This window comes from Lipophrys pholis (assembly GCF_963383615.2).
Source record: "Lipophrys pholis genome assembly, chromosome: 12".
NCBI lineage: Eukaryota > Metazoa > Chordata > Actinopteri > Blenniiformes > Blenniidae > Lipophrys > Lipophrys pholis.
The window spans coordinates 15,563,517-15,591,141 of NC_137641.1; the positions used below are offsets into that span (position 1 = coordinate 15,563,517).

General features: G+C 40.3%; 1 protein-coding gene across 1 annotated transcript in view; it reads right to left on the reverse strand.

The window, feature by feature from the left end:
• LOC308118091 (5-hydroxytryptamine receptor 4) overlaps positions 1-27,625 on the reverse strand; it is a 53,731-nt gene that overhangs the window by 14,935 nt on the left and 11,171 nt on the right. Inside the window, exons 2-6 of the mRNA XM_080477325.1 lie at positions 23,010-23,091; positions 22,377-22,550; positions 20,034-20,234; positions 19,612-19,765; positions 16,660-17,324 (exon numbers count right to left, since the gene is read on the reverse strand). Of these exons, the coding sequence (XP_080333451.1) occupies positions 16,660-17,324; positions 19,612-19,765; positions 20,034-20,234; positions 22,377-22,550; positions 23,010-23,032 (1,217 nt within the window). The 5' untranslated portion in view covers positions 23,033-23,091. The remainder of the gene's footprint in view (positions 1-16,659; positions 17,325-19,611; positions 19,766-20,033; positions 20,235-22,376; positions 22,551-23,009; positions 23,092-27,625) is intronic.

Consider the following 27,625-nt stretch of genomic DNA (forward strand, 5'->3'; position numbering starts at 1 on the left):
TAAGTTTCCCTGATTATCTAACAAAACAAATAGAAATGGATTGAAAATGTGGTCCAATATTTAAATATATTTCATTTCAAGCAGGTCTGTGGTCAATCATGTTCATTTCCATGAAATGAATTGATCAGTTCGGGGTCAATTTCATGGAATTAGATTTGTGCCACAATCCAGGGAGCGCAGAGTGAGGAGGAAATAAAAAAAACTTGAGCAAAGAAAAACACATTTTGTGTGAGTCCTTTTACTAATGTGATTTATTAATAAAAGAAAATACTCACCGAAAATGTCTCATTCCAGTATTTGAAGCATGTAACATGGCTGGTGTGTGACACTCTTTAGCATGTAGCATAAAACATGTAGCACAAATAAAATCCACTGAGCGGTGAAACTAATGGGCGACATCCCTCTGACTTCTTCTGCTGGTCCAAATGTCTCTGGTGATTAAGTTGCTGGTGTTGTACGACCCAGCTTTCACTTCCTCTTGATAATTTGGCGGAACAGAAACTACCGTCCGTCTTACTTTTGTTATTGTCATTATCATTAAAGAATCTGCGTGCGACGCCACGAGATATTCACCGGCTTGTTTCAGGGAGCTTTCACGAGTACTCCGTGCAGTATTGAACCCGATACTGGTATCGGTGCATCTGTACTAATTCTTAATGCTTTACCTATGTATATGCGTTTTGCATTGTATTCTGGAAAAGCGCAACATTTCTGGTTTGAGGAGAAGAGTAAATGGTTCACGTTCAAGCGTCTGTGTCCTCAAAAACCCCCTCATCAAATTTATCTGTGATTAAATCAGAATGAGGCTTTTATCCTATTAAACTTGGTTAAATGCCTTTATTAAATAAGTGATTGAACGTGGTTTTACTTGGCTGCAGCAGTGATGGCAGACCAACAAATCTATTGTTTCTGCACTGAGAGAGATACTTCACTATGTAAAAGATATAACATTTCATATTATACTGCACATTAACTTAATGATCGCATCATGTCTTAATAAAATCCTTCATAGTTTAAGTCATGACAAACTAAAAATATGTATTTTGTAAGATTAGATAACTTTCCCTAAAAATATTTTTTACAGGAAAAAAATTATTACAATCAAAATTCAGAGTGATTTAATTCTTTAGTCTGCATAGCTTATGTGCTATGAGTGTATAAATAACGGACAAAACCTTTAAGTTATTAATTTAATAAGGCGATATCTTCAGTATTCAAGTTCAAATGTCATTAATTCAGAATTTAAACAAAAAAATCTAATCCAGGGCGTAACAAGAAGCACCGACAACCTACAAACATTGTTGATTTTTGAAAACAACAAAAAACTCGCCTGTCCAGTTTAGATTTTCTGGCTGAAGCTGCAACAGAAACTTGATCAGCAGCATCAGAGGATCATCAGCGCTGATGCGTTGTGGCAGCTCTGCAGACGTTACTTTCGACTGTCCCGTCACGATGCGGCCAACCTTCTACAGGTGACCTCTAATTTCAGAAGGCTGATCCCAAGTTTCTCCGGGTCAAAAGGCTGCCAGACATGATTGTGTTATTTAATTATCGATCCAGATCAGAATCAGCCTGTGACCCACTTCAACTGCTGAGAGGATGTTCTTGTCTTTCCCCCCTCAGTCGTTCAGATTGGATAGTGTGTACAGTGTCACAGCACCCAGATAAAACAGCCCAAAGTTCAGACCCGCGGAATCCGACGCATATTTTCATCAGGGGTGCGACTCGGCGGCCTGGAGGTAAACCGAGCCGAGAGGCACAATAAAAACTTTTCTGATTAAAACCGACCAGAAAGAACCTGAGAAGATAAGCGGCCGGCCGGCCGGCCGAGCATGTGGTGGTGTTGAGGTGGTGTAATGAAGGAAGTATGACACACATTAATCAGATTGGTTGGTGACCCCGTTTGCCTCGGCCGGATCGGCTCACCTCCAGCTGATGTCAGCCGGATGATCACAAAGAAGCGACATGTTGCATGTTCATCCCAAACAATCCACAATTGTCCAGGAAGTATTTATTAAATATTTGAAGTGAGTTTACTGTATTTTCAGTGTACTGTATTAAGAGTGACAAAAGTATTCATCACATTTTATAACTTCTGGGAACTCTTGTACTTGTGCATCCAGAAAATCTGCAATTAATCATTTTTTGGGTCAAATTAAGTGAAGTGTCTTTAATGATAATAATAATTTGAAGAATAAAAAAACTGAAAGTATCTGAAAGCTCGCAGTGTTTCTCTTCAGCCTAATGTTAGCGTGTCACCTGCTGAATATCAGTCTATGACATTTCTACAGTTTTCTTTGTGGTTGTTTTCATCAACTCAGGCTCACAGTATGACTTTGCATCATGACAGCCTTTTCGACCTGACCTGTATTAGCACCAGTGTTCGGTTTGTTCATCACTCAAACAGGCGCAAATCAAAGTGGACTTATTGGGAAAAGGCAGTTGCTTTTATTAAAACTCATTCTCTTTGCAAACTCTTTGGTGGGCCAGTTTTGGTTGTTAACTTGGTTTTCGGATCCACGAAATGATTTAATGCACAGTGGTTTTGCGCATTGCTGATGTTGATTAAGATTTTTGGGCTGAAAAAAAAAAAAGAAAATTCGAAAAGGTTTCATAGCAACTTTGTAGCAGTTTGGACATTTTTTTGTTCCACTGACACCTGGGAGTTAAGTCAAGTTATGTCCCTCGTAACTTTCTTAGAGCTGTTCCTTCCCTGCTTTCTATCTCGCTGTACATTTTACAGCCTGTAAAACACACACACACACACACACACACACACACACACACACACACACACACACACACACACACACACACACACACACACACACACACACACACACACACACACACACACACACACACACACACACACACACACACACACACACACACACACACACACACACACACAGGGTTTATAGCCCATCAGGCATGGAGGGGTAGTGAAGTGGTGTTTGGTTTGGCATGCAGGGAGAGGCTACTGAAGTCCGAACCGAGGACACAACCAGCAGTTTTCCAGAAAACAATTTCAGCTGAGCTGAATTCAATCACATCTTTTCAGATCCTCTCGAGGGAAAATTTGCTCGGCAGCCAGAGTTTAAAGTAAAAACACATGATTGGACCAATGATAACATGTAATGAACCAAACAAATCCGCAGAACGCCTGAGCCTCGACCTCAAATTTAATTCTGGCCCCTTCGGTCACCGCCTGCCTTTTTGTCAGATTTAACCTGAGCCTTTCTATCGTCTGTATCAGACACGACTCGGGCAGACTGAGAAATTTAAAGTATGTGACTCACCTGAAGCTAAAAAAGAATGGTGAAACACAACTGTGCTCATAAAGTCGTCCTACACCACATACAGAGGCAGGAAAATAGACCAGATTGTTCAACTTCGCTTGGCAAAACTGCGTCATTGTAGTCTTTTTATTACACCAAGCGGATTTATTATGTGTATGTCAATCGACTAACTACAGAAAAAAAAAAGACAAATATATTTTTTGCTGTTTGAAGTTTCTCAGCACTTGAGAAAGTTCCTCTGTTTCCTTCAAACTGATCATCCCGATGCAGATGAGAGTTTCAGTTCATAAAACTGTAGTGTGGATAAGAGATGCATGCAAACACATACAGCAAAGAGTTAATTCGAATCTTTGTTTGAATTGAAAACCTAAACTTCTTGTTTCAAATACTGAAATAGAGCCGCAAAGCTCCATTTAGAGTCCCACTAATTTCACCCCCATAAAGATTTATAATATAGAATAACTGCAGCCAAATATCTTCCTGAATTGTTTGATACAGAGAGCATTTTGTCATTTATAAGATATGTAAGATATATTTGTTCTGTATTCTTAAATTTGTATGTCTTAAAAGATGTAAAATATATAAAGTCATGACCACCAAACACGGGTAAAGTACAAAGGACATATGCAGATAACTTTAAATAGAAATAGTAAAGAGAACATTTTGTTGCTTATCTCTTGTTTAATATGGACATGGATTAATGGTTTACTTTCTTTTCTTTTTCACTTTTTCTGCCCTGTCAGACATGTTGCCTGACGTCTGTTCTAATGCTGGCATCAAAATTTGCAGGCAAAACATTTATTTAACCATCTCGGACACATTCTGATCTTCGAGCCATTTCAGACCCTGTTCACACAACGTTTCAAATGAAAATGCATCGTTTTGTGCATTTTTGTTTCAGAAAGGTTTTGCAACTTTTAGTTACCATGTTGGGCCACTAGTTGGTGCTGTTTCATTTTCATTTAATTTTCAGTGGCTCTGAGCACCGTTGTGATGTAAACAGACCCCCACAACGCAATGAAAGTTTTGCATTTTCACTTGGGAAATGTTGTCGTGTAAACAGGGACTTTTGTCAAGATATTATATTATGACACAATTTAGCTTGTCCTTGAAAAAAAACAAAACAAACAAACAAACAAAAATAAAACATTGAAAAAACTAACTTATTGAAAGGTGAGTATATTGCACACTCTTTTGAATGCTGATTCAACTGAACAGTTGTAAAAAAAGAAAAAAAAAAGGTACTCACACATTGAACTATCTCTAATTGCATGTGTTTTTATATAAACTGGGAAAAAATATGACAAACTCATGTTCTTGATGTTCAATCCAGTTTTCAGGAACAATATTACAATTCTGCATCCAACGGCCCAAACGTACCGTAATTTTTGGACTATTGAGCACACCTGAATATAAGCTGCACTCACCAAATTTAAGAAGAAAAAAAAAAGAAAAGTAAAGAAAGGTCGGAGTTACGTGATGCACCTGAATGTATTGGTGGCATGAAGCTTGTTAACCCGTAAAAACACATAAATTAGCCGTGTCATTGTTTAAGCCGCAGGGTTCAACGCGTGTGGAAAAAAGTTTATAGTCCGAAAATTACGGTAATTATACATGCACATTAACATACTATTCTGTAAATTATGTCTGTAGCTATTACCCACTGCTCACAGACGAATGGTGCTACCACCTGATTGGCAGCTGGTGCTCTAAACCTGAAACGTTAAAAGGAAAAACGATCCTGGACGTTAGTTTGGACTCTTCTGATGCAGACTTGGCTGGACGACAGGTTAGCAGAACTACATCCAATAATGGTTCAATGGTGCTATATTTGTTTATGAGCTGAAATCTGTGAGAAAACCCTGCGAGCACATGGAAACCCAAGAGGCAGCCAGTTGACATTTCAAGAAGCCTTTTTGGCAGGTGTCATGATGCATTTTCTCATCAACACGTAGAGTCGATAAACACTTCTTCTCCTTTGCGTTGTCGCTGTTATCAGTCCTCGGTGCCACTAAGAGCTAGTTTCTAGTTTTCATCGCGACACTAAATGTTTTTACTCTATGATTTATGCAAATTAATGACAATATTTATGGTTTTCATAAATTTCATTGATACGTAGCCAAGTGAATGTCGGTGTCAAACACATTTCAGTTCAGGGACCATCAGCCCTATTTCATCTCGAGTGTAAAGATAGTGTCATAATATCCTTTTAATTTGAACTGTAAAGTTTTTCGTTGTCGTGGCACAGAGTATACAGTACATGATGAAAATTGACGGACGTGTCAATGTGTGTGTGTGTGTGTGTGTGTGTGTGTGTGTGTGTGTGTGTGTGTGTGTGTGTGTGTGTGTAGTAGGGCCATCTAATCTCTGTTGGAAAACCGGACCTGCTCTCATGAAAAGGTTCACGTCTTGTCGATTCTTGAGTCTTCTCATGGTACTGGCTTTACCTTGTTGTGGTGCTACTCTGCTAATCAACCTGTGACGTTCACCTTAGTGTCAGTTTCTGATTTCTGTAAGTGGCACAAACTGTTTAAGACAAACTGAAAGATTTACTGCTTCAAAATGTCATTATGAGTGTGATGGTGAGCCGCTCGTCATCAGTCCCGCTTTGCCACAGCATGCTTTTATTTTATGTTTATATTTTGTTACAGTCATTTGATCAGACTAACACTCTTGAAATGAAAAGTCTTTCTGCTCTGTCACATAATCTCTGAAGATATAATCTTGGTGGAGTGTATCTTCAACTGTCTTAAGATACAAAGACATATATTTGTGTTGAATTTGGGCTGTAATCTCCCCAATGGTGTTAGGAGTGACACTCTATAGCTAAAAATAACTTTTTTGGCAGTTAGAATTTAGTAACTAATAACCATTATGACATGAGGAATGTTAACGTTACTGGCGGTTCAATGAGTTTCCTGGAAAAGCTGCGGAGCTGCTGTTTCTAAATCATCTTATTAGTTTACCTTGTTTTACCCCACATTCACTTTCTTTAAAATTAAAAGTGCAATAGATATAGAGTCATAGTGGTGCTCGCTGAAGACGTTGCACTGGTTACTATTTCAGTAAATGCCCGTTCACAGCAGGAGAAGGGCCTCCATAAACCAATGAGTCCTTCTGACAGCAATGTGAAATATGACCAACTATAAATAACCATGTCTTTATTCAGTTACTTCGAATCCAATAATAATAAATGTGAGATTAATCATGATAAGACCAACCACAACAGCTCAAACACCAAAATGATATCTTAATGACTTGTACACATTATTAGGAGTGATCCAACTAATAGAGAAAGTTACACTACCGGATTACTTGTCATTGTTTTTAACTTATAAGTGTGATCAGGGGCTAATTGTCTGTAACTCGCACATGCATCTGTATCCTCTCCAGTGAAAGTAGCCCCTTGTCGCTCCCGGAGTTCACGCTGGGTGAATCCCAGCTTGTCGGCAGGGAAACTGGGTTCGTATTACACAGGAGAGCAAAGCCAGAAACAGACAGGGAAGCAAAGATGGGTTTGATTTAGTGACAACAGATGAGTTCAGGTCCAGGCTGACAGGACGAGAGCAGATTTCCTCCACACGTAAGAAAACAAAAAATTATCAAAATAAGCAGTCGCAGTTTACGTTCCACTTTTTTCCCCCTCTCTCAATATGAGTTGTTGCCCACTTTACTCTCAACGTTTGGAAAAAACAAACAAAACTAAAGATCCTGTTATGATATTAAGTGAAAATTCTTATTAGATGATTGAAAAGGAAAAAAAAAATGCAGGCAATAGGTGAGGAATAGAGGGAAAAGAAAGGCGATAACAGACATACAGACAAAAAACAACAACAACATTTCACACCACGTTTAACAGGAACAATGGAAAGATAGAAATGTCAGAAACGGAGTGAGAGCAGTGAGATGTGAAGGGAGGAGCAGCTGGAGGATCTGAGGTTTCAATCAAACAATAATAAATCACTGAGATCGCCCAATAAATCACAGAGGAGAGTGTTTGCACTGTCCTGCTCTGTCAGTCTAAACAAAGCATCCCAAAAAAAACTTGCTGTTTTCAACCAGACACCCCTTTCTTCATCCACACAGAGATGGTGGGACTGTTATTTATATCGTCATGCACTGATTTTACTTGACATGCCTAATATCAGATGTGGGCAAGAAGAAAAAGCCAACAGGGAGAAGCTGGGATCAACTATAAGTTATTCAAAGTGGTCAAATCATTCACCTTCCTGTCATCTTTGGACAAAATCTCACCTATTTTTTTTTTTTTACTATATTTCATATATAGATGTACTTTTTTTGTTTGTGCTGCTCTATATCTCAGCTGTTGCTCACCTGTTCTATCAGTATTACGACAAATACTTATATTGTTAATAACATTATTTCTGTTTTTATCTTTTTGCTACTAATGGTGTGAAGCACTTTGTGATTTTTTATTTGTCACATTTGCTTTATAAACCAATTTTTATAACTGACTTACTTACTTTTCAGGTCAGTGGTTTAATTTTTTGATATATGGTGTTTTCTTAGATGTTTTGAGTTGCTCATTAATATTCTAGTACATGGTTTTCATGCAAATAACAGTTTATGATAACCCCTTATTCTGTGGGCCTGTCTCTTTAAGAGGTGAAGCGCAAAGATGACGATCCCAGACGCCAGTTTAATTTAAATCTTATAAAAAAAAAAAAAAAATGTTTGTGTCGGATTTTTGGTGCATTGGGAGCATGCACACAAAAAACCCATCAAAACATTTGAAAACTTCTGGAATAGTGTGCTATGACTTTGGTTAATAATTCGGCAAAATATTTTCTACAAAAACTGCAAAAAATTGGCCGGTCAAATCAGATGGGATTTTGGTGAAAAACACAAAGTGGAGGGGATATTAGTGGGTAGCGAGCGGCAGGCACATACAATTTCACTTTCAATTTTGTAGTAATCATTGTCATCATCATCTTCATTCTAAATTAAAGTTGGCTTAGAATTTCACTTAATGTCATTGCAATTCAGCCAAATTTGATCTCATCTGCGACTGATAATTACAATGACAGCCAAACAACCTGTCAGTAATGACAATTACAATATTACAAATTCTTTTTGTAACCAAAGATAAAGCCTGAGCTGACTTGACAAAGGTGCCACAGAAATGCATTTGTCAGAACAAGTGGAGTCTGAGTACTACGGAACCTGTGTAAAGAAGTGCCTCTTTAATGCAACCCAGAAAGTTGTACTGCGTCAAAGACCATCTTTACTCTCATCTGGAGCGCATTTTCTTCTCTTATTTGTGGCCCTTCCCTGATGAATCCCTGTGCATGGACCTAATTTCCCTATATGGAGCTGAGAGTTTAATCTTATCTCGACATTCAGAGCAGCAAACATCGAGGACGGAAAAAAAAACAGCGGAGACACGAACACTGATTGAACACGACAGCGTGGCCTTGACCCAAGGAGACATCTAACGTGTCTCCCAGATGACTTTCACTGTCCAATTCTGTTGTTTTCGAGCCACGAGGCAGCTGCGCTGCGGCAACGACTTCCAGCTACTTACAATCACTAACATTCACAGAGTTTATGGGAGCGGCGTCCGTGTTGACTCGATCCAACACTTCTGATATCCGAAGGGGACGAATCAAACCCAAACTTTTTTAGGGTCGCAGGAAGCCGCTGACAATATGAGTTGTAGCTTGTTTTGGGGTTTTTTCACTTTCTTCTTTTCTTGCCAAAGCAAGTTTTCATTTTATGGCGCTTCGGTTTCCTCTAAATGTTTTGAGATCCACTTCAAAATGTGTTTCGCCTCGTGTTCCTACCGTTTGTGGGAGTGCAGAATAATGTTTGTGCAGAGTTTAACACTTGAGTGTTGTTGTCACTGACAAAGTAGAGGTTATTTTTAATGGGTGTGACGTATTAGTCTCCTAACAGAGCCACGAACTTGAAGAAAATTCCCACGTCAGACTGTTGAGAATGTAAAAACTGCAGGTGAGCAGCGAGCAATGTCTGAAAAGGTGCTTACAAAGTCAGTGTTCTCTGTCGACTTCACATTTTAAGTTTCATTGTCTACAATCATGTTTGAAATAGGAAGTTTTTAAATACATGTTTGTTCAAAAATGTATATATTTCTGGAATTACACACATTCGTAATAGGAATGGAGAAAAACTCGGCTCTTGGATTAAACAAGCTTAAATTATGTTTACATGATCATAAATCCTTTAAATTTTTTAATCAAAGAAAACCGGTGATTGCTATTTCATTGAAGTTTAATGTCCACATATCACCATTACATCACATCACTGGTCCAGGCTCGGTAATTTAAACATGCTTGTAGTGGGCTCAGAGTTTCACAAGTAAAAGATCAGTAGTTAATTTTCAATCTGGCCCTATATTATCTCCTGACACCTTTCACTGTTCAACGTGCTCTCGTGCTTTTATTTCTGAGTTGAAGCTCACACATCCAGCCCACACTGTTTTAAGTATTGATGTCAGCAGCTCTGAAGGTGGTGGGAAAGCAGAAAGGTGAGATTTAACTTGGAAAAAACTTCTCTTCTCTTACTTTGGAAAGAGGGAACAAAGATGAAGCAGAGGCAGACCCAGCTTTGAATCAAGTCACTGTCTTGCTTTGTGTCTGTTTTCTTCTATATTATTTTTTGATCCTAACCTTCACAGAGCAGTTGTCCGGGGATTTTCTCTAGTTTTTAAGTCTAAGTGTGAAAGAAACACCGAAGATACATACGACTTTAAACACCAGCTCGAAATGAAAAGTGTTATAGATGACTTATCTAGTTTTAGATACAAACTACTTCTCATGCATGGATAAATCGATCTATTATCATGTCAAAGTTCCTCTTGGAACAAAATGCAGATATTTGTTTTCACTTCATTGGGGTTATGAAAAACAAAACAAAGACTGCCATCAATCGATGTAGTTATGATTTTTGAAATTTGGCTCCATATTTCTGTTCAGATGTAAAATAATCAGTGACCTGGGCGTTCTTCCTGGATGTCAGGATCAGCATAACAGGAGCTTCAGTAAGTTTCATCTCAGGAAACCAGCAAAGTGTTGATTTTAACTGTTACAGCCCCGTTTACACAACATTTTCAAGTGAAGACAGAAAACTTTCGTTATGTTTGAATATCTTATTAAAAACATCTAATTATATGTACCACTAGAGGGAGCTCATTCACTACTTGTGGTACATTTTCCACAGTTTGAGAATTAATAGACAAGAGGTTATACACACATATACATTTTATTTCAGAGGCCACATGCAGACCTATTTCATCTTTAGTCGGCTGGACTGGTAAAATAGTGCAATAACAACATTTAGAATGAACCTTTTAGGTTTTTCTTTGTTGTGGCGCAGAGTATATGAGTTGAAAATGCCTATATTTTTACAAAAACATGGAGCACATTTTGTTTCTCCGGTCAGAGTGAGAAAAAGGTATGAAAACCCCATCACCACATCATTCAACGGATCTCGTGGTAGGATTGCGTCAGTCCCACAGACCAACACCAACGAGAGCCTACGTTGGATATTTCCCTTACCCTTGACTTTTTCCCCCGACTTACTGACTTGACCTAAACTTTGATTGGATCCACAACAGACATTTTTGAAGGGACAATTTATTTTATTTGTCATTTGTCTTAGTTATTGAGCTCATAGGTATTGTATTGTAGTTGTATTTTGTTATTCTTCAAACAGCTGTTCAAACGAAAACATTAAAAAAAAAACTACATATACCTGTGTCCAGTGGATATTGCTTTACTCCCAGCTCCTACGAGCCTAATAGCGATGTGTACATACTCTAAAGTGGGTTACACATGTTTTTACAAAGTCATCCTGACTTTGAGGCTATTTTGATAGCATCGCTGTAGACTATGATTTAAAACGAAGTGTAGTGGGGGAGGACATTTTAACCAACATAAAGTACATTTATGTCGCTACCATTGTTCCTCTCTGTATCACAAACTGTAAAGCACCTTCTCTCCAGCTGACCTATCCACTCTGTATTGTTATGACTCTTTAGTTAGATCTTCTACAGACATTAAAATGTCCACCGAGCCAGTTTTGAGTAAAGATAATCGTGTGTGAATGAAGGAAAACAGAGTAAAAATCAGGAAATTGAGTACTCAAGTATAGATGGGTGAAAAGGTGTTGTTACTTTCCACCTCTGGCGGTCCAGTTAAAACTGTAAATTTACCACCGACTGGACTGAATTTGCATTCAACAGGGTTTAGTTTCACTTCTGGTCTCAGTGTTATTAGCTGACACACCTGCGCTACACAATTCAATCACAAACGGCAAAGTCTTTCATCATTATGAGAAATTATTTTACATTCTGGATTTTTAATTATTCAGATTTAGCTGGGTAGTCTATAACATTTTGTGTGTGGGTGTGTTAAAGTCCGATCACATTCACTACTGCGTCACCGATTTTAATTACATTTCTTAAACTTACTATGTAGAAAAACCAAAAAAGTCAACATTGAATTGAACACGATTTCTAGTGTTTCCCCCTGTTCAATGCTAAATTCAAGAATTTAGCCTCCTTGTATGCAGCAAATATGACGGTTACTTCTGGGTACAAGGTAAAACTTCAATTAAAAAAAATGAAACGGTACAAACGGTGAACAAAGACGACAATACTGTAAACAAATGTCGTAGCCACTGGGGCAACAGAAGGACATGAGGAATGATGTGACAGTATTTACTCAACAGATCCAACCTGTTTCAGATGCTCCTGATTTCTTTCCTACCTCGGCTACTAGCGGGTACAACACGACGTCTGTGTTATGACTCTAATCACAAACAAGTGTCGACTATCCACTGCTGGAGCTTTGTGTGTGTGTCTGTGGTACGTGTGTCTGGAAAAGGACTCCAGGGATTTCAGAGAAGAAGAAGAAGAAGAAAGAAAGAAAGAAAAATCTCCAAACCCTACAAAATTACAATAATACATTTTCTTCTATGAACACAAGTTTTATTTTCTGTGTCTTCAGGCAAAAACTGGCTTGAGTTATTTTCAGAAAGGAAACATTAAATCCTAATTAATGCAATATAATACGGAGCGGGGCAAAATTACAATTGCCGTGCAGTTTCAAAACATGTCGAGCCCCAAGTAAAAACGCTCCTCCACAAAACTGGTGGAAAATGACTAATCCACGACTTGGCTACCACAAAAGAACTGTGGCTGGAAATAGAATAAAGTGGCAGGAGAACTTATTTACTCCACAATACAGTGAGGAGAGTGTTTTGTTATCAAAGAAAATGTGGCAACGCCACAGAGTACAAAACTACAAGTGACAAGATGAAAAACACTGAAAGGGCATTAATTACTTTGTAAAAATAATAAAAAATACCATTATTTAAGACTGGGGTGTCAAACTAATTTTTAGTTCAGGGGCCACAAACAGCTCAGTTTCATCTTGAGTGGGCTTGACCAGTAAAATAGTGCAACAATAACCTTTACTTTTAATCTCTAATATTTTAGTTGTTTTTGTGGTGCAGAGTATACGTGACGAGAATGTCTATATTTCCACAAAACCAAACAACTACTACGGAAAATGACTATGATCTCAACATAAAGCCAATTTTAATAAAACCTTCTGGTGCAAAATACAATGAAATTAAATTTTTCCAAAAACTTCACCTATAGACAGCCTGGCTTTGAGGCTAATGCTAGTTAGCTCACAATGAGCTCAAGGTCTCAGTGCTGTTTTGTCTCCTCTTAGGAAGTTTGTGTTTTGTACACTTTGCTTGGTAGTTTTGGTGGGCCGCATTGGAGCCTGTTGCAGGCTGGTTTTTGTCCCGTGCGCCTTATGTTTGACATCCCCAATTTGACCAACGTCACAGGAGAGGGAGAGCTGTGGTGATTCAGTTCAGTGCAACAGGTTCACCACCAGTTTCATCAAAACTGTTTATTGAATGTCTTACAAAAACAAAGAATTTGTTTCTTTACTTAATAGTTTTAACTCTGCCAACACAAATATATCCACCACTACGCAAACAACACAGCAGTGCTTGTGCACATTTATTGGGCACTGTAAATCTACATCACGATGACTTCCGCTCCTTTAAATTGGGCCAATTCATTTCTATGATTTACTCCATGTGCAACCAGAGGAAAAAAAACAAATAGCCAGTATATTAACCAGAGTCATGTCACGTACTGCATTCGCAACAGCTGTGAGGTGGCGCAGTAGTACTGCAAGGTGTCCCAGTGTTGTTAAGAATCTCTCTCAGAACTCACTGGAACATTTTCTTGAAAGCCTTTCTGTCCTTTATTGGCTCCGATACCACAAAGTTTTGGCACGTGTGCCCTCGCTGAAGCACAGAGGCAGCTTCTTGTTTGTGACTTCAAATATCTCAAAACACTCAGACCAACAAACCCACCATCCACCCACGGAGTCCTCCTACATGCCTCCAGCTCGCTGACTAAATAATATGAGAAGGATTCCCGCAGTGATTTCAGTTTCCAGTACGTCGTCGGCACTAATCTGAATGTCTGAGTCTGCTCTCTGTTGGAGGCTGATTGTAGGAGAGGGCATCAGATTGGCGTTCACACACACACACACACACACACACACACACACACACACACACACACACACACACACACACACACACACACACACACACACACACACACACACACACACACACACACACACACACACACACACACACACACACACACACACACAACAATGATTTCAAGTGAATATGCAAAACTTTCTTTGCGTTTTCACATGACAACGGTGCTCAGCATCGCTGAAAACACAAGTTTTTGAAAACTGCTCCCAAGGTGGAATTTTTTGACAACGCACCAACTCTGTCTCTGGGTGAACGGGGAAAACCGCAACTTTCTGGCTCTCGAGGACCAAGGTTGGACGCCCCTGCTCTAGAGCATCTAACTCCCAGTCCATACTCCATACCTGGTAGTTTTATAGTTGAGAGTCACCGTAATAACAACCCAACTTCATCGTGAATGTCTGTGTACTCGCTGCTGTTGATGATTATAGCATATTGTTCTCTGCGTATGTGTGTGTGTGTGTGTGTGTGGTTTCATCACAAACACAAACAGCACCTGCTAGTGGCCTAACATACTAACTACATCATTTTGAGCATCATTTAAACCTTGAAATAAACCCGGTAGCACAATAATTTGAAGTATAGAATGATTTAAATATGGTCCATTTGCTGTGAAATTAACTAGTGGGTCACAATGTATAAGGACGGAGCCGTATGTGGTTTTAGTACTTATTACAGTACCTATGTCTGCATTACTTCAGTGTTTTGAAAGTTGCTTAAAGTTGGTAGTTGCTATACTAGGTATGAGTTAAAAGTAGTGGTTACTTCATTAATTACTGAAAATAAAAGTAAAGAAAAGTAACTTGGGCATTACGTTTCATTTCCTTTCCAGCTTAAGTGGTTTAAAGATGTCACATCACTGTTTTATTATATTACTGGGCTGCTTTTTGATTCAACACCGCACCACACACGGCGGAGCAGTGGCACAACTCAACAAAGAATTAATTTCTTTGCAAAAATGATTCAGTAATGGACCAGAAAGAAGAGGATGACACACGTTTTGAGCACATGCAGGAGGTTTTCGGGCAGCAGAGGGTGTCACTGGCACGCCAGCGCTCCAGCAGATTTTGTGTGTGTGACCGCGAGTTTGTGTGCGTAAGCGCATACGAGTGTGCCTTTTGTTTCTCTCCAGCAGTGAAGTACTTGTGTTAAACTTAAACAGTGCAGATGCAGGCAGGTCACCTCCTCCATCATCCTCCCAACTGGAAGGAGCTGAGAGCACAAACACAGCCGTCAACTAAATCACCACCATTAACACCGACAGACGCACCGCAGGACTATTAGTGTGATTTTGTAATAAGATAAGAGATCATTTTCTCTCAAAAAATACACATTTAGAAAAATATGTTTGTTTTTTTTAAAAATTCAGGCCAAGGAGAACTTCAGAGGATCAAAGCCCATAAAACAAAAAACTTCACAGATAAATGACTTCAGATGACTTATCAGCTACATAAGGTTTGCTTCTTTTTTTAAAGCATTGTGTAAGGAGTGAATATATTTTTTAAAACTGGCCTCCTTGTCAAGGCAATAAATGTGCAGCCAAAAAAATATTAAGTTCACACAAGATATTTATAATGGAAAAACGAGTTAGTGAAACTTGATAAATTCACTACCTGGAAAGTCATTGCTCATGCATGCTCTTCTGTTTTCAACACTGTTGGATTCAAATCCACTTCACTTTGCAAAAACATCCACCAATAAACATGTTCAGATTCCATCACAGGAACATCGTCTGACCCAAATCTATTGTCCTTGAGCGACTCGTAACACCTGTCCCAACTCTTTGATTTAATATTTTTGATTTGCGGTCATATAGTAAGGATTTTTAAATGAATAATGACTATTGTGCGTTTACATCGTTGTGGTGGAAGTACTGGGCCATACTTTGGTCCCCTGGTTGTGGTTATGACGGTTTTGTGGGGAAAGGTGGAACGTTGTAATCGGTCATGCAAAGTGAAAGTGACTGGAGAGATACAGCGATACGACAATGACAAAACAATCAAGGAGTTGCAAATGTCTTCATCATTAAGACCGTCAAAGACATGAAGAGTAAGGCGACACGGAGATGGATGAAATTAAAGATCTCTGAGGTCGTTGAAATGACTAAACCTCTCCAAAAGTGTGCAAGTGCAACTGGACAAGTCCATTATTAATCTTTCACAGTTATTAATGTGGACAAATGGACACATTTGTTGCCGATCAAAAAGTAAACTCGATGCCTCATGACGAAGCTTGTCAACATGGGCAGTGGTCTGTTTTCGTGGCTCAGAATAATCTCTCCGCAGGCATTTTGTGCAGCTTGTCGAACCACAGCCATTTTTGTTCCTTTTTCACAATGCACACAACGCGTCTTTCTCTCTTAAGCAGAACTGTTTCGCCGAGTAATTCAAGCCTCATCGCACGAGGCATTTACTCATGCAACTGGAACCGACATGTAGATTTTCAGTTTTACAATCCACTGTCAGGACTTTATGTAGAAAGGTGACGTGGATCTGTATCTCTGTGGATTCAGACACTAGATTAATCTTGTGTCCGGTAAACACTGTTTGTTTCTTTTTGACTTTCAACTGCCAACAGCAACACTCACTCAGTCGCTGTGAACAATTTTCAACCTCCTTCTCGCAACTCCAATCAATCCTCGGACAAAAGTACAGGTTCTGTTGACCTCCAAAAATAAAAGAAATGTGATTTTTTTAAAAATGCCTCTTTGTATTCGTTATACCAACAAATGATGACAAACTGGTGCAGAATGACTGTGCCCTTGCCGTGTGTTTACCTCAAAGCCATGGATGTGCCGTTGGCGGATGCGGCTGAGCACGCTCTGTTGGTTTGTCCATAGGAGCAGCTCCCCTGCCGCGTGTACCGCTCGTCCCCGCAGCAGAGGATCACCAGGAACGCCCTCCGGAAGGCACGGTTCAGGAAGGCGTACAGGAAGGGGTTCAACCCTGAGTTAATGTACCCCAACCACAGCCAGGCTGTCCACAGCTGCCATGGTACGGAGTAGTGGATGAAGGGGTCCACAATGTTAGTGATGAAGAAGGGCGCCCAGCACAGGCAGAAACAACCCATTATGACCGCCAGCGTCTTTGCCGCTTTGGTCTCGATGCGCATGCGGCTGTTGGCTGCGGGAGTCTGCTCTGAGGAGGATGAACCCGTCGCGGTCCTGAAGCGACAGTGCTCCAGTGGGTCCGAGGAAGTGGACGGCCTCACGGTGATGACCGGGAGTGTGCCGGTGACGGGGGCGGAGCCGGCGCGCTGCAGCGTCTCGATCTGCCTCACGTGGGTCATGGCGGTGACATAGATTCGCTGGTACGCCAGGATCATGAGTGCCAACGGGACGTAGAATGCCACTGCAGAACAGACGAGGGCGTACGGCCGATTGACGAGAAAGACACAGCTTGTGTCGTTGGAGCCTCCTGACAGGGCTCGTCTCTCTTCAATCTGGAACAAGAAGAGATCCGGGAACAAATATTACAAATGAGACATTTCTCATGTGAAGAGCTGAACCCTGGACAAAGGTTACATCAAGTTTAGAACTCTGTAAAGATCCAAACTTGCCACTTCTCACAACTATATAATAATGTTTTTTCTTGTAACCTTTTCTGTCGTTAGATAAGTCAAGTAGTGCCTAAAACATAAAGACTAGTTGTCATCACTTTCAAATATTGGCACATATTGACGTGGTAGAATCACAGTTTGTACAGATTGGTTTTCCTCAAAGATCTTGATGGAAATCCTCCGTTGCACCAACAACCATGTCACATTACACACAACTGGATCACTAGCTGTGTTTACATGGGCATGTTTTTGTACATCTGTTAAAAATTATTTCCAATTGACAGATCAGAGTGTTCTATTTCACATGAACACTGAATAAAGTGGTCGGATTGTGTAGGTTTATATGCACCAAGACTATAATCCAATTTTGTCAGTCGAGTAATCCCACAATGCTTTGCCCTGTGCCGTGGGCCATTTGTGATTGCTCACATGATCCCACATCCAACTTTACCTGGAAGCCCACCAGTATTAGAGATACTTTTTGTTATCTGGACTAATCAAGTTCTTGTGTTTCATTTTGTGGTTCATTCAAATCTGGAACTCCCCAAAGTGCTCTTCCTGTTAAAAGAATAATCAGAAAGAGACGGGCACAGACCAGTTTTTAAGAAATGTGACAGCGTCGCCTCATTGATAGAACAATTGTGCCTTTCTACTGACATTTTTTCTGAAAAAAACACGCCTGAAGCATCCCATGGTGACAATATGCAAGATAGGATAATTTGACCCCAGCTCGAGAGACGTGAATGGAACAAGTCTGCAAATGGATTCAGTGCAGAACAACGATTGGTATAAAACATCCCTCCCATTTGAAATGAATTTCCTTCCAAATGAAGCCAGACCAGACTTGTACAATATACATGTTTACATGAAGCATTTTCATCCTGATCAGGCTTTCATTCCCATTATTTATGTCCATGTAAACACAGCTATAGTTCTGGCTGGAGAATGTAGGTCAGAGAGAACTGATTGCACTGCTCTGAAAAAGTATTTAGACCTCAAGCTTTTTGGAGTCCAGCTGGACGTGGATGCACGACAATGCTAATTGGACTATTGTGTGACATGAGCTGGTTGGTTTTCATTTAAGGCCGACTCTCACTGTGGATATACAGTCGTCGATATCGACTCCCAGTTGAGCTGAGCAAGATAGATTTCCCTCCAGAGGAATGGTATAACTAAGCAGTTAATGTCGATGTTTACCATTAAAAAGGCAAAGATGAATTTAAAAAGCTACAGAAAGCTTCGTGCTTGATCCTTATATGTATTCCAAACAACTTCTATCTAAGTATCGGTGCATCCCTGCATTAAATATAGGGTAGAAATCTCATAACTTTTCTTCATAGAAGAGCAGAGGCCACTCAGGTTTCAACACATTATGCCAGCAGGTATGTAGAGGCTCACAGGCAATAATTGTGTGACTTGCATCACAGTTAAAGAATCAGTTATTGGATTCTTTTGACAGCGTTGGTAATTTTAAACAATTCCTTTTTGGGGCAAAACTGGGTACATTTTCTAAATGTTTTGAAGAAAGACAATCCAAGGAAAAGCAAACACAAAGTATATAAAGCAATAAACTGGAATCTCACTGTTGATATACAAGTAAATTCTTCTTAAGTCCTAAAAAGTTTTGATTTTTTTGACATCCAGCCAGCTGTAAAAGATAAAAAGAAGCCAGAATGCTGTTTTGATGCAGCCAGACTGAAAGACAACAGAAGAGAGCTGCGTGTTTCATTAAGTCTGGATGAATAAATTCATCTCTCCCCCCTCTGCCTCTGGGAGTCCTGCTGCTCATTTCAAGGCAGCCCTGAATTATCCTCGCGCCAAAACATATCCAAACCACAAGAAAATGCTTGTTGAAGTGCTGCCTTTCGCTGGCAGCCTGAAAACCCTCCACTGGGACTGGAATTGTTTTGTGATCACTGCATTACCGTGTCATTGTTCAGGGGATTGGACATGTTATTAGAATCAGAGAATATTCAACTGGAGAGGTTAATGCTGCTTTTACCCTTGCAGACAGAACACAGCTATCTTTAGGCATCTGAGGGAGGCGGATGAAATCTTTACCGCAATTGGGGTTTTCGTAATATCAACAATGAAATCGGCAAAGTTCATCACTGTATCACTTCTTGCTAATCTCCATGCTTTCTTTGAGTTTAAGACACTGAGGACTCACAATGTCCTCGATGCCGATGGCATTCCAGCTTTGCATGATGGGTAGGAAGGAGATGAATGTGGGGATGAGCCAACAGCCACTGAGCATGACTGCCACTCTCAGCGGGGTCATCTTGTGTCTGTAGACCAGTGGCTGGCAGCAGATAGCGTAATACCTGCAATGACACACACACACACACACACACACTAGTTTGCATATTGTGTACAGGGTCAGCTCAGGAGCCACATGCAGCCCGATTTCATCTTCAGTGGCCTGTATCTTTAAAAAAGTGCCATAAGAACCTTTTAGTGTTCATTTCTTTCGGAAAACAAAAGAAAATACGACCGATAATTACAAAAATCTCAACATGAAGCCAATTTTAATGAAACCTGCCGGTGATTTTTAAAAGTAGACATAGTATCTATGACTGCAGTGTGTCAAACCTGTCCAGTGCGATGCAGCAGAGATGCAGGATGGACGCTGTCGTCAACAAGACGTCCAGCGACGTCCGCACCAGGCAGAAAATCTCCCCGTAGCGCCACTGGCCTGTAGTCAGTTCGATCGCAGCGAAGGGCATCACCACTAGTGCGACCAGCAAGTCAGCAAATGCCAGGGACACAATGAAGTAGTTAGTTTTTTTCTTTCTGTGAGTGAGGAAAAGAGAAGAGAAGAAAATTGTTTGCCGCGTTCCATTCCAACAACCTCACAATTCTTAAAGAGTGTGGGGTATTGGTTGAACCCCTGATACAAACTAAGTACTCATACTGACAAGTACCCAAATTAAAGTACTTGAACTCATAATTGGTCTTTAAAAAAAGCGACATCAGTGAATCCGACCAATTAAGTAAAACACACATGTACCTTTTTCTAAGCTTCTTCCTACCCGTCCAGCCAGAGTTTTCTTTCAAAATGTTGTGTGCAAAATGAGTGTTTTGGTATTTTATGGGTTTGTTTCAATATGTCCTGCAGTCTCACACAAACAAAAGTAGATCCTCAAATAAATCCTTTTAGTGGCACCTCAGGCCCTGTTCAGGTCTCAGTAGTTTTAAAGGAAAAATGCCAAACCTTCGTTGCGTTTTGGGTATCTGTTTACATGACAACAGCGCTTGCCGCCACTGAAAATGCAGCTTTTTGAAAACGGGTCCCAAAGTGGAACTTTTCGAAAATGCTCCGACTCCATTGTAAACGGGGGATAACGCAACTTTTCAAAAACGCTCAGGCTCCGTCTTTGTGTAGATGGCAGAAATACTGCTACTACATTGTAAATGACCAAGAAACAACATTAGTTTGTGTAACTTTATGCCAGACTGGACGACATCCATCAGTCAAAAAATTACGACCATTAGAGGGTGGAGGTGAGTGACACTTTCCTTGTGATGGTACCTGCTGGTGAATAATTTATTCTTAAGGCTGATCTCCTGGAGGCAGGAAAAGAGGCGGTCATGGGGTGTTTAGGTTATCCAAGGAGAGAAAACCTGCAAACCTTCAACAAGGTCGTATGCAGCTGACGTTCATTTATTCACGTGGGCCTCCAACTTCCAGTACTTAAAGCAGTGGCTCCCAACATTTTTGTTGCAGGATCCCAATTTTTATCATTGGAAATTTAGATGCTTCAGCTTGTAGTTGCAAAGGCTTTTTTTTGTCATTTCTATGTCTTCACATGTAAATAATTTTTTATTTTTATTTTTTTAGGACCAGCAACATAGGCATAACATTTAAAGAATATAAATCTAGGAATAAAATAGTGCAGCAATCGACAACAAAAAAAGAAAAAAAAGTGTGCAAGATAGGTACTTTTTACAGAGGGATAACTAAATAGTGCAAATATTAAGGTGTGGGGCAGCATTAGGGCTTATTGTTTGTTTGTGTAGACCTGGTCCAGAGTACCGTCTCCTCTGGTTGCATTGTCTATGTTTTCATGAAAACCAGGCAGACAGTTAGTCAGTCGGGCGTAATTACAGTACCCGGCAATCGCCAGCGGCGTGCTTGCTCAGAGGAATATAAACAGTCACCAGCAGCACCTCGGTAAACTCCCACAGCAGGTGATGCGGGCGACACTTTAGTGACATGAACTCCACAGATTCGGGGTAATGCTGGCTTACCAGGACACAGTTTGTGCACCAGTCCCTGTTAATATAGGCAGCATGCCCTCCACCACGGCTTTTAGTAGTAAAAGTAGTCCGTCCAGGTAATCTGTGGAGTGGAAGTTCAGTCTCAACCGGAGCAGAGCAATCTTGTTGTCCAGGGAGTGGACGTTAGACAGGAACACAGTTGGAAGAGCAGGTTTGTTGTCAGATCTAAGCCTAGTTAGTTTGACAGTTTTTCGCCGCAAAAAGATGCATTCAGCTCTAATTTTGTCCATTGCTCTTATGAAGTCATATTCTCTGTACCTCTCTTGGTACACTCTTTGTTCCTTTTTGACAGATTCAGCCTCCTCTTTTGCCTGATGCACCTTCTTTTTCTCCCACTGCTTGCTTTGTGAGCCTACCTGTGTGTATACTGTGGATATTTTTAAGTAGTATTTGTTTCTTTTTCTTTTCTTAAATAAATGACACACTTCACAAGTGCTGAGTAGTTTTGTTAGCTAGATTAATCAAATGCCAAGTCATCTAATTTTAAAACATCACAAAACGTTAAATCAATTACCACTTCACTTTGCGACTCTTCAGAGATCGAGTGGCGTTATTGGATCAGGCATAATTCAGCAGTCACATGTGTGACTTATTAGGGCGGTGGTTATAATGTTTTGGCTGCTGTGCCAGCAGAGACAGAAACAGCCGGCTCACCGTAGGTGTCTGTCTTTGCAGAGGGCCACCATGACCAACAGGTTTCCAAACACCGTCATGATAATGATGATGGAGAGGAAGATGGTGAGAATGATCGTCTCCAGCGAGTTCACAAATTCCTGCTGCTCCTGTCGCTCCTGTTGTTGTTCGGTGTTTATCAAGTCTTCCAACGGACTGCAAGAAAAGGTAAACCAACCGACCCCAAATGAAAGACAAACACAAACGTGATCACAAAAAGGTGCTCGTCTTGTGCATTTGTTCATCCACTGCTTTGCAAGTTTTTATAATGCACATTCATTTATTCAGAAATAAAGATGATCTAACACGATACAATAGGTGTTGTTAAGGAATATATCAGGACCTTTCCATATGTCTTAAACACAGATGAAGGTTATTTTAATGTAAAGTGTAAAACTGACCACAATTACATCATATTTCACAACTTAAAAGTATAAAAACAAAATCTCCAAATTAGCTAAATTTATCACTGGAAGTCTTCAGGTTTTTCACAATCATGCTGCCTCATTCTAGTCAACACATGGTATTGTATAGTATCTTGTGGAAATGTGAGTATTGGCTTGTAACTTTCTGTGAAGAAAACTGTGAATCATAATGGGAAGTTTTCCGACTTACTGTTGAGGTGATGCTGTGGCCATCACTAGTCATCTGCACTGAGGTCAGCAGAGGAGAGTCCTCATCACCCCATTCTATGGCCCTGTTGACACACACACACACAAGTCATACATCAAGTCAGTATTTCTTTGGCGCCATCTCAAACCCGCATGATCATCTTATAGTGGCTGTCCGGAGCCAAACATTCAATACCTCAAAAAAGTCACTCAATCACAGCTCCAATATGCAAGGCATTTCTCGAGTGAATTGCCGGCAACAGACAGCAGCTGTGAATGTCAGATCAAATCAGCTTTTCTTCGTAATGCAGCAATAATACTGCGGTTTACTGAAAACAACGAGGGAAATTCTTCCTTCCTCCTTGTTGAGAAAGGTCAGAGGTTCAGTATCGGCTCCTGAAATGCACTGCTGAGGCCGGCAGAGACCTGAACCGAACTCAGCCTTTCATTTTCTTGTTTTCAGTGACTCAATCAAATTGTGTCATCTGTTTATAGATAAATGCTAATGCTAGATATTAACATTTAGCTTGCTCAAATCAAAACAGGCCTCAGCCGACATTAGCTGACTAAAACTAATTAGCTGATTGCAAGTGCTTTATTTTCTAATGCTGCCATTTCGTATTAACATGCTTCCATTTCCTGTGTTTTGTGAATGGAAACATTCCATCTGCTTTACAAGATAGGGTGAAATACCCAATGCAAGGTTGTAAAAGATAAGGCCCATGGTCCAAAACCAGCCCACAAGAGGCTCCAAGCAAACCAAACCAACAAGCAAATAATAAATTTCAAAGAAAACATTGATTTTTTTGTTTTGCTAATTTGTTAAGAGTAGAGGACTCAACACAGTGAGACCCGAGGTGTCATGAAAGATAGGTACCTAGCTGTGAAAACGCAAATTAGCATCAGCCTCAAATCCATGCTCTCAGGGTTGAGTTTGTTAAAATTGGCTTTATGTTGAAATTGTAGTAATTCCCCATAGTATTTGTTTGGTTTGGTGAAAATATAGACATTTTCATCAGCACAACAAAGAAAAAATAAATTTTTTAGCAAATGCATGCTGGTACAGACGTATCACAGATTTACCCTTCATGATGTCATGAGGGGAAATAACCACTCCCTCTGGTAGTGGATACGCACTTTGACCCTCCCACAGGTAGATGAGCTCTGCCTCCTAAAATAACATGTGGACTCCATTTTTTTCTCCTCACAAAAGCTACCATATAACAGGCATGGAGTAGGTGTGAACACACAGTGCATTAGCATTTAAAGGTACAGACACAGAAAAAGCCTGTTGTCAGTAGAGCTCACGAGAGGGACTTTTAGACTGGCTGAAATTCAGGACTAAGGCTGGATTTGAGAAACGAGATTTGAATACAGTGTTGTCGGACCTCTGGCAACTATGTGAAATTGTTAGAAAACTGTATAACTCAAGGTCTTGAACGTTTAAATTTAAAGGTTATTATGTCACTATTTGCTCAGTCATGTAAGAATAAATTTGCATTTAAGAGTGACAGAGAGGAGCCTCTCATCGTTCCCACTGTAGATGTCTTATCAGCACTCGGCCCCAATTACAACATCTGTGTTTCTGCCTTTTATGAGGGCGCCTGCTCTTATCGCGGGTGACGCCTGTAACAACACCTGACAGACTGTGAAAACCGGGAATCCTGTCGGTAACATTCACTTCCTGCACAACTCAGTTTTATATGTGTCATCTAACTCTCGATTCTCTGTTACCTGGTGCTGTGGCACCGGCGACAACAACCTTTTTGTTTTAATCCTATGTTCTCGTTCAAATATCATGAGCTATGACCGCATCTTGGCTGGAAGAAATTTAGCAGTTTGGAGGATAAATACAGACATGTGGAGGATTACAGTGTGGGCCTACGTGACTGATTTCAATTTGTTTGGAGGTCCCAAAAGACCATGAAGATTGAGAATCTGTGATCGGAGATTTTCTAGCTTGGACTTGTCCAAACTCGTGTCTTCAACGCGCAAAAAATTATTGGCTGGGTTTTGAAGATAACATGGCCAAGCTGAAGCAAACCACATGTGACAAGAAGAGTTTCCTATCGAAGGCTCCGTATCTTCCAGGGGAGCTGAAAGCGATAACGCAACCCGGGTATATTACATCACAGCCTCATTGTATTTGGGTGAAGCGCATACATCACACACCATCTGTACTGACAACAGCCTGATCCCAGGAAGGCCATGTGAGGAGGGACTGTAAAATTATAGAGCAGAATAGATGTAAAGAATCTCATCTGATGGTCAAGTATTGATTAAGTAATCTTATCATGGGATCCTCAATGACCAAATTGAACATGATTTACCATATGAATTCTTTAATCCTTAAGAGAAGGAGGAACTTTCAAAGATGCAAAGAGGGACAATGAAAAGCAGCAGATTCGTTTTCCAGCCATCTATCACCTAAGTCATTAACGTTTAGAGTTTTTAAAAGTCCTGCTTCTAGTGAATTTCTGATGTTTACACCTGCTGCTGGGGTATTTGCGAGTCCCGCTGTATCTATGTTCACTCCCACCCAGACTTATAACCATTCAGAAAACATTCAAAATTCTACTTACTGGTGTTGGATTGGGAAAGAATTCGTACAAACGCCTAATGCGTGAGGGTAACTGAGCTTATGTGGTTTGAGACATGAGCAAAATATATTTCTTTTTATTCTATTTCCCAGCTCTAAACATGACTGAGTTAGTAGTCAGTCTTTACCCGAACACATCTCGTGACTCTGACATTTTGAGCTCCGGCAGGTGTTGGAAAATTTATTTAGAAGCTTCACTTATCACATGTGGAATAAGAGCTAATAATGCCAACGAGCAGAAAATAGGACCGAAACGGTATGGTGTTGAAAGCATCAATGATTTGGTATCGATTTACACATCACTAACTAATTTTTCAGTTGAATATCGCCACATTTGTGGTCACAATCCTCTGTCGTTAAAACAAGGAGAAGTGAGCAGGCATTGATTAATACTTAAATGCATGTATTGTTGGATATGACGGTCTCCAGGTTGGCACAGTCCTATGCTGGGTGAAGCAGGTATTGAAATATAACGACATATCGTCAATTCAAAATACTGGATATATCCCTTTTTTTGTGCTGTTGCACAAACTGCATTCATGCTGTAAACATAATGAAGTGTTAATGATTGGACTTTTGAACGGTCATTTCTCTGGTCGTTGGGGCTGGAAAGTGCACATTATGAATAATCAGTATTTTTGTCGGGAACATGCTTGTGGCTGATTACTCTTATGAGATGGATAATGCAATTAAAATCGGGGTAAATTCAGTGAGCTTTGTTCCTCCTCTTTTTCCCGGTACATATAAACAGCTGCTGCCTCTTCCCATCTCCCTGCTCCGGCTGTTAGCTTTAGCACTAAAGCTTTTTTTTTTTTCTTGTTTGCAGCCAGATATAGACCTTATATTGCATTTATCAGACGAGTCGGATACTGTATGTTTTCTCTCTGCTTCTTGTCCTCTTTAAGCTCATGCATCGAGGAAACGGTGTTGCAGGAGTGCATGCAGTTGAAACTATCGAGCATTCATAATAGGACAAAAACAATGTGGGGAAATCATAAACGTAATGATTTACTTTTTACAACAGGAAAAAAAAAAGGAGTGTAGGTAAATGTTTTAAAAAGAATGAAATAAGTCAGTTTGAGACAGTGATTCACATCCCAAGATGCCACACAAGCTCACGCTTTGCCAAATTTAATAAGCCCTTTAAGAAAGTCCCTGACCCATTAGGAACCTTCTTTAACACTTCATTGATTGGGACACAATAACACTGATTATAAGCACAGAAAACCTAATTAAATGTCATTTTCATGAAGGAATAAATCAGCCCATCAATAGTGCCCAGATTAGATGGCTTTGACATGCCACTCTAATTTTCAACACCACTGAAAAAACTACTGATTACAGCGCAAACGGAGGCTGTAATCAGCATTATTACCCTCCTGGTCCTGTCTCCCACAAACACAATCATTGACGGATCAGCAGCGCCGGCCCGCTGCTCGTCACACACGGGGGCCACTCACATGACTTAAGAATGAGATAATATTTGCTCGATTTCTAAGAAAGGAAAGACGGATGGAGCGAGGAAGCATATTTCTGACTGGCCTCTGTGGTCCTCTCCTGTGATGTGAGTCCAGCAAGGCGGGTTTTCACAGCTCACCGTCTCCATTTCACATCTGACCGACACTGAGCTGAACTGGACAGGATGAACTCTGGAGCGCACGAGAACGCCACAATGCTTTTCTGTCCACGTTTGATATTTGCCGTATAGCCTACAGTTTTTACTGTTAGTCACTCTTGAACCTGTTTTTAATTATGATCAAAGCTGCTGAAATACCATGAGAGGACTAGAACTACAACCTGCTCAATGACTTTACTGAAATGCAAATTGGGATTATGGGAAACTCAGTCAGTGGTGCCAATCTGTGAGGTCGCAGTGCTACCTGGAGTTTATGCGATGGTGCAATCTCTCGTAGCTTCTATGGTGTTTAATCTGGCCTCTGACCTCCTCTTGTCAGCATACTAGTGATCTTAGAGGAGAAGTAGCCAGGATGTTACTAAAGTCACTTGGATTCACACTCTGT